Source organism: Nicotiana attenuata, unplaced genomic scaffold, assembly GCF_001879085.1.
Source record: "Nicotiana attenuata strain UT unplaced genomic scaffold, NIATTr2, whole genome shotgun sequence".
NCBI lineage: Eukaryota > Viridiplantae > Streptophyta > Magnoliopsida > Solanales > Solanaceae > Nicotiana > Nicotiana attenuata.
In genome coordinates, this window is record NW_017670411.1 from 268,733 (window position 1) to 276,824 (window position 8,092).

The 8,092-nt window shown below is 38.2% G+C and overlaps 1 protein-coding gene across 1 annotated transcript; it reads left to right on the forward strand.

Moving 5' to 3' along the window:
- Positions 1-1,688: 1,688 nt before the first annotated feature.
- LOC109239057 (probable inactive receptor kinase At5g58300) lies at positions 1,689-6,769 on the forward strand. The gene is made up of 3 exons (XM_019405562.1): positions 1,689-2,228; positions 3,902-5,233; positions 5,851-6,769. Exons 2-3 carry the CDS (start codon positions 3,955-3,957, stop codon positions 6,447-6,449), a joined length of 1,878 nt encoding a protein of 625 aa, XP_019261107.1. The 5' UTR covers positions 1,689-2,228; positions 3,902-3,954; the 3' UTR covers positions 6,450-6,769.
- Positions 6,770-8,092: the final 1,323 nt, after the last annotated feature.

Below are 8,092 nucleotides of genomic sequence, written 5' to 3' on the forward strand. Positions count from 1 at the left end.
GTCATGCTATGACTTGTTTTATAAACCAGACAAGAGTCTCTCTAAGAAAATGAGTTTGAGGATCACTGAAAAGAAAAACTCGGGTTAGACATCAAGAGGTGTCTAGACCAAGGTCTGTACAATGTTGGATAACTAAAAGAAATGAGACACATGCACCAGGATAAGGTGAGAACATCGTAGCACGTGTTTCATACCACGTGTGTTAAGCGACCAATTGGTTAATGAAAGAATGGTTCCCTGCTTCTTCATTGTGTGAGACCCCGAAAAGTTAAAATTAACTTTTCATTAGAATACCCTTTGACCTTTTACTGTTTCTTGAAATTTCAATCAATGTTGCTACTTTAGCAAGTCACTAATAGCCATGAATGATTCGGCCGTGCAGTGCATGTCTGGGAAAGCAGTTTATTTGGAACAAATAGATTCAAGTAGAAAGGGAAGACAATTAAATTAAAATAATCTGACTTGTGTACACAAGCCGGCTATTACACTGTCCATATAGATGTCGAGTGTAATTGTGTATATAAAGTTAAACTTGAACTCGAGTTCACCTCTTAAAGAGGATGAGGGATCGAATGAGTAACTGCTGAAGTAGTGAAGTCTGAGGTATTGTGAGTACTGATGTCCTCGTATTAAAAGTGAATTCTTTCCATACGTGATTAAATTCCTATATAGGGCTTATAAAACCTTGAAGGCAAGCCTTGTTGCTCACAGGTCGCACGAACTATTTGTCGTATGAATTGTGTATCTAGTTGATGTAATATTGGTTTGGGTCTTGTCCACCATGTGCGAAGTGGGAGATAAAGGTTTTTGGGATCGTGGGTCGCCCATGTGAACCGACCCGACCCAATCTTACCCGACCCATAAATAAAGGATTGTCTGGTTTTCTAAATAAAGGATGAACAGTTGTGTTATAACTGTTCAACCTTATCCTTAAAAGGAGGGGGAACAGTTATAAATGTTCAAATTCTTTTTGAAAAGGAGAGGGAACAGTTATCTGATAACTGCTCAACCTCTCCTAATAAAAAGAGAAGTCTTCTGCTTCAAAAGAGAGAGCACGAGAAACATTACATAGAAAACAAAAGGAAAAATCAGAAAAAAGAAAAAGCAATCCTGACTTTCTAGATTACATCATCACACTAAAAGACATTTAGTTTGTGAATTTTAACCTTGATTTCCTAGTGAAATCAAAGGAGACTTGGGGCAAATTCTTTTGGCAACAACAAAAATAGCCGCTGCGAATTTAAGGTACACAATCCGTTATTTTTGCTCCGAATTATATTACAACTTCTCAAGTAGCTTTTGTTTTGGTAATTCAAGGGGAGCAAAATCAATTTTCTATCTAACTTTTGATTTTTTGACTAATTATTAGATGAACACTATTTTATTTGAGGGTAATCATAGAGATATTATAAGTTGGCTCGTACACTATTATCAATTAAACAAAAATGTATTGACGTAAAAAAGATATGTTTTGAACCGAAAGTTTGTGAGTCAACCAGAAAGCAATCGTGCTATATAAATCAGAGAGTATTGGGAAACATAAAGGGAAAATGATATTGCTTAAAATAATAGTCAAAAAATATTCAAATCTTATATATTTTTTCGGCCAAACGATATTTCCAAACAATATAATATAAATATTGTTTGGCACGGCTAAAAGCGAAACAATTATGCTGTTTACTCCATTATACATGTTCCGCCAACATAAACAAATCTGACAAATTCGTTACGTTTATGCTCTGTTATTACAACAAACAATTAAACCCCCCTCTCTCTCTCTCTCTCTCTCTCTTCTCTCTCTGGTTGAAAAACTGGAGTGACTAACAGCCCAAAGCCAATCCCAGCAACCAAATCCTGAAAATCTGAAACCCTTCGTACCCTTTCTCAGTCTTCACTTCCACTAACAATCTAACACTTGTTCTATTTTCGCCTCCTTCTGTTTCTCAACATATTCTCGAGTACACCATTTGCCTTTATCTATTAACATAGATCCATTCGTTACTTCTTCAGCTTAAGCAAACAGGTCTCCTCTTTTTTGGGATTTTTTCAGCTTTGCGATACGTGCACTTTCCGTTTTAAGCAAAATGTGGTTACTATAACTTGCTACTTTCCAAATTCAGTGGATAAATTCGATACGAAAGTTCTCATGGGTACTGCTATTTTGACCTCAGTACCTCAGCATTTCTCCTAAAACTTTAAGGGGTTTCTCAAAGTTTCAATTTTTTGAGGTAATTCACTGTGTCTTCTTATGTATGTTTCTGAATTTTATCAACCTGTATCTGTTCAGCTCGACTTTTTTGGAAATATAAAGAATTGAAAAAAAACTGAAGATGTTATTGGTCTTTTTGAATTGTATTATTGGAGAAACTATTTATATTTGTCTATTGGAAGCTTAGGATTCCCTATTACTGTGACCTGATAAGACTTGGGGTTGTTCAATTAGCCCAACTAACCCAACCCTCTTTGACATTTGCTTGAGAGAAGTATTATGAATGTGGTAGGTTCGTTTTTGTTTTAACGCTGGTCTCGGACTAGCTTGGGCGCACCTCGATTATTCCACCTGGTACAACTCCCACCGGCATATGTACTGGATAATTCTTCTCATAAAGGCTTAGATAGATGGAAAGAATCACCTAGTGTTTTTTAACTCCGCGAATTTGAACCTTAGACCTCATGTAGAGAGAGATCTAGGATTTTGGGTTTATGAGTTTTACATTTTAGAAAAGGCAGCTTACTAGGTTCTAAATAAATTATTTATAAATATTAAATAAATTTTTAAACAAAAATACAGGGTCTAGGCTAAAACTACAGGGTTCTGACTTCTGCCGTAACCATATGCAGGGTTGTGGCTCCGCCCCTAGCCTTTCCTTGACCAGTAGGCCACACCCTTTGGGTGCCTGTTTTGGTAGGTATTTTCTGTTTATGATGTAGCTACTCTTCATCAACTGTTACAAGCTCCAATCTTGGATAAGAATATTACAAGGATGAAAAACTTGGGATTAAACGGGTTAGTCTAGTCCCGAGTTGACTTAAGGGGTGGTTATTCTCCTTCCCTTTGTTTATTAGATATTATCAAGTTAGAAATTTTTGAAAAGGGTTAAGTCTCCTTCCCTTTGATTATTAGATAATATCAAGTTAGAAATTAGAACACTTAAGTGCTAGCTATTTGTATATCTTAGCTCTTGCTGTTCTACTTCAAGACTCTCTTTGTTCATGAAGTTGAAAATTGAATCTTTGTGAACCAAAGATTTTTCTGAGAATGTTTCTTCTCCAGCTATATATTTTCTCTTAATCACATTAATACTGCAGCGTTGAGCTGTTGAATGATTGTACCTGGTTCAATGTGTCACAACATCTTGTTCTTCTTTTGGTGTAGTCATTCGTCCATCTGTGAGATTAAATAGCTTTTGAAGTTACTGTATGTTGTTAGTATGGTGGATAAGATTTGTGACAAAGTCTGCAGAGCTTTCAGCTTAGTATGTTGTAATCTGACCTGCTGTTTTCTTTCTTTATTTTTTTTTTCTTTTTTCTGTGAGAACATGGTTAGTTTTACTGGTCCGCTTCTGCATCTGGTGAAATATTAGTTGAACGTAGATCAATTACTATTTGGCATTCATAAGGAATTATCGAAGGTCTTTACTAAGTGCTTTTGGAACGTATGTGCAAAAAGAAACATTAGTTGAACATAGATTAATTGATATTTGGCATCCATAAAATATAATCCAGTTTTAGTTAATGAAAATTCGATGCAGAACTGCATCTCCAAACATCTTTCTTGAGGACATTTTAAATAACTGTGAACGCATAGATGCTTGCTATATGAATATGTGTTTTAATCCTTCCTCTTTCTCCTTTGATGTATGTTTGGCTCTCAAGTTGTTTATTTACTGTATTATCCCAGGAAAACCACAGCACTGACATAATTGTGGCTTTCAGTCAATTGAAGGTTTCCTCATGAGAATCTGCTACACCAATCAACTGCTACATTTTCTTTTTGTCGTAGCAACTCTTCTTCCTCTGAGCTTTGGTGATATAAACTCGGACAAACAAGCCCTTCTTGACTTTGCTGCGGCAGTCCCGCATGGCTGGAAGATCAACTGGAATCCTGCCACCCCAATCTGCTCATCTTGGGTAGGCATTACTTGTAGTACAGATGGGGCCCATGTGGTGGCTGTACGACTTCCTGGAGTTGGACTCATTGGTCCACTTCCAGAAAATACTCTTGGGAAGATGGATGCCATAAGGATTCTCAGCCTTCGATCCAATCGTCTTAGCGGAAACCTTCCTTCTGATATCGCTTCACTTCCTTCTCTCCAATACCTATTCTTACAGCACAATAACTTATCTGGAACTATTCCTGCTTCCTTTTCAAATAAACTGAATGTTTTGGACCTATCTCATAATTCCTTCGTTGATAAGATTCCTGTAACAATTCAAAATTTGACTCAGCTAACTGGTTTAAGCCTCCAGAATAACTTGCTTTCTGGACCCATACCCAATATCACCCTTCCAAGGCTTAGACATTTAGATTTAAGCCACAACAATTTTAATGGTTCCATTCCATTATCCCTCCAAAAGTTCCCAAGTTCTTCATTTGCAGGGAACTCACTCTTGTGTGGACTGCCCTTAAATCCGTGTTCCCCTGTTCTACCACAATCCCCATCCCCACTAGCACCTTCACCAAACATTCCAGGAGAAAAAAGCTCAAAGAAGAAGCTTAAATTATGGGCTATTATTGCTATTGCCGCTGGAGGGGCTGTGCTGGTCTTTCTGCTAGTTCTGATCGTGGTTTTGTGCTGCTTGAAAGGGAAAAGGGGTGATGACAGAGGTGTGGTGAAAGGGAAATCTTCAAGTGGAGGAAGGAGTGAAAAGCCGATGGAAGAATTTGGTAGTGGGGTGCAAGAACATGAGAAAAATAAGCTGGTTTTCTTTGAAAGCTGCTCTTACAATTTCGATCTCGAGGATCTGTTGAGGGCCTCGGCTGAAGTGCTAGGAAAAGGGAGCTTTGGAACTGCTTACAAGGCTATTTTGGAGGAGTCAACAACAGTGGTGGTTAAAAGATTAAAAGAAGTCATTGTAGGGAAGAAGGACTTTGAACAGCAGATGGAAATTATTGGTAGAGTTAGACAGCATCCAAATGTTGTTCCTTTACGTGCCTATTATTATTCCAAGGATGAGAAGCTAATGGTGTATGGTTATTTCTCAAGTGGCAGCTTGTCAATGCTCTTGCATGGTAAGGCATCTTTTGCTCTTATCGTCATTTCCTTTCTCTATGTCTGGTGTTTGGTGGAGCAACTTTATACGCCATTTGTCATTGAATGAGTAGAAGTAACTCCTTATAAAGCACAAACTTCACTCAAGCAATGTCTTAAAAATAATTCATAACGAATCTAGACAATTTGAGTTTGAACTTTAAAGTTGCTAATTGGTTTGAAAAGGAGCATTCTTTCTTGTAGCTAATTGTGATCTTAGAGAAGAGGAAACATATTCTGTATATATACATCCATTTGATCTTTCTACATCTATTATATGAGTACGGAACGTAATCTTGTATTATCATTTCTGTAGCAAAATATTGACATTTGCCAGCTTTCTTTTACCTATCACTGCTCCACCGAAGGTGTAGTTTATCACTCACACTCTGCTGCTTTTCTAACTGGAAAGCTGCTAGCGCTGAAAATCTTCATGCATAATATACCTAATATCTATCGTGGAAGACTACACGAGATGTGAACTCATCCCCCTTCACTAACCTGCATAATTTTTTTAAAGTAATCTGCTAATGGTGAAAACCACGTACTGCTGATATATCTATTCTCTAATCTGTGTCAAACTCCACTGTCATTATAGGAAGCAGGACTTCTGGAAGAACTCCACTAGACTGGGAGTCGAGAGTTAAAATATCTCTTGGAGCAGCAAGGGGGATCGCCCACATCCATTCAGTGGGTGGTCCAAAATTTGCTCATGGAAATATAAAGTCCTCGAACGTCCTACTCAAGCAAGACCTAGAAGCTTGTGTCTCAGATTTTGGTTTAGCCCCTATAATAAACTTCCCTGCAGCTCCAACTCGTTATCCAGGATACCGAGCTCCTGAGGTGATAGAAACCCGAAAGCATAGTCATAAATCAGATGTCTACAGCTTCGGCGTCTTACTACTTGAGATGCTTACTGGGAAGCAGCCAATGCAATCACCAGGGCGCGATGACATGGTTGACCTTCCTAGGTGGGTCCAGTCAGTTCTTAAGGAGGAATGGACATCAGAGGTTTTTGACGTCGATTTGATGAGATTTCAAAACATCGAAGAAGAGATGGTACAAATGCTGCAAATTGCTATGGCATGTGTTGCAAAGGTTCCAGACATGCGACCCAACATGGAGGAAGTTGTTAAAATGATTGAAGAGGTCAGACAATCTGACTCTGAGAACAGGCAATCTTCAGAAAGAGAATAGATCTTAGGACTCAAATGTGCAGATCTCTTACATTCCTTGGATTTGTGACTAACAATTTGTCAGTGCTGAGAAATTTGTTCAACTCTACACTCAGTACAAAAAATACATCCTTCTTCTTAATGGAAGTGTGAATTTGTTGAGTTGTTTTCCTTAGGCAATATAGTAGACTAAGTAAACCCCCCCCCCCCTCCGGGGGGTGGGGGTGGGGGAGTCATTTGTTGAAGATTCAGTATGCACATATTGTTTTCATACTATTTTTCCGTTTTCATAGTACTGTGCTATTATTGCTAGTTATTGTTATTGTGTTTCCGTCTATTTTCTGGCTCTTAATATCTTTCTGGCTTCTATTGTGATCTATTGTCTTTTTTCGTCTTCTTGACCCGAGGGTTTATCGGAAACAACCTTTCTCGGAGGAGTAAGGTGTGCCTACACACTATCCTCCCCAAACTTCACTTGTGAAATTTTACTGGATTGTTGTGTTGTTGTATTTAGTACGCACAAATCAACAACTAATTGATGGTCATTTTTAATAAGGGTTCATTTGAAAAGAGCGAAATTTTGTGGAATATGACCAAACAATGCCTAGGCGTTTGAATACTATTTGGTTGAAGTTGAAAAGGAAAAGATTTGAAGTTGATATTTGTTTACCCTAAAATTCGAGTAATAATTAAACTTGTAATGGGGTTTTAAAGATACGTGATTTCACTTAATACCAATTGATTAATTTAGGGATAAGCGATGAAATTGACAAGAATATAAAACAAACCGATGTTTGGATAGTATCCTCGAGCTGGTGAACCCTCGAGAGTAGTAAAGCAAGAACAGTTAAAGAACAATAAGTAAAGAGCAATGAACTGATGAGCAGAAGAAAGAAATATTATATTGCCTTGATATGTATGAATGTAAGGTGTCTACAAATGATGGGGATCCCTCTTTATATACTAAAGGAATCCTAATTGAGGTATAATTCTAATTGCAAAAGTAAATCTCATGATTGATACAAATAACCGCCCTTGATTTGATCCATTCCGAGATTTTCACGTAATCTCCGACCGGTTACGGACATTTCGCCTTTCCGTTATTGTGTTCCACTCGAAGCTGGTCATATCCGATCTCGATCGTCGGAGGACTCGATCTCGACGGGTGCCTCGATCCCCGAACTCAGCACCTTGTCTCCGTGTTCAGGTCTAATCCAGTACGAGGCTGACCCTCAATGCAGTCCTCTGATCTCAAAATAATGACAAAATCGGGCAAGCCCGATTTTACCCGTATACAGATAGTCCCCTCGTTTCTTAGAGCGTAATGAAAAGAAACGAATTGAGTCTTCGATTTCGTACATCGACCAATTATGACGTCATCGTCGTGACGTAAGCGACGGAGGCGACCGAAGCGTTGCGGCTGCACAGTTCTCAAAATCATTAATTAGCGTCAGTTGATGGTCGGCCACTGATGCCCTTGAACCGTCGTTGCAATATTATAAATAAATCATCTTCATAATCTTCCCAAACTTTATTTTCAATAACCTTTCTTAACCTTCAAAGCTTTCCTACTTTCTTCAAGTTTCTCAGTTTTGCAGATTCTTCAGAATCCATTTGCCAATCCTTTCCTAAAACAACAAGCTTCATCTTCTTCTTTTTTCTGAA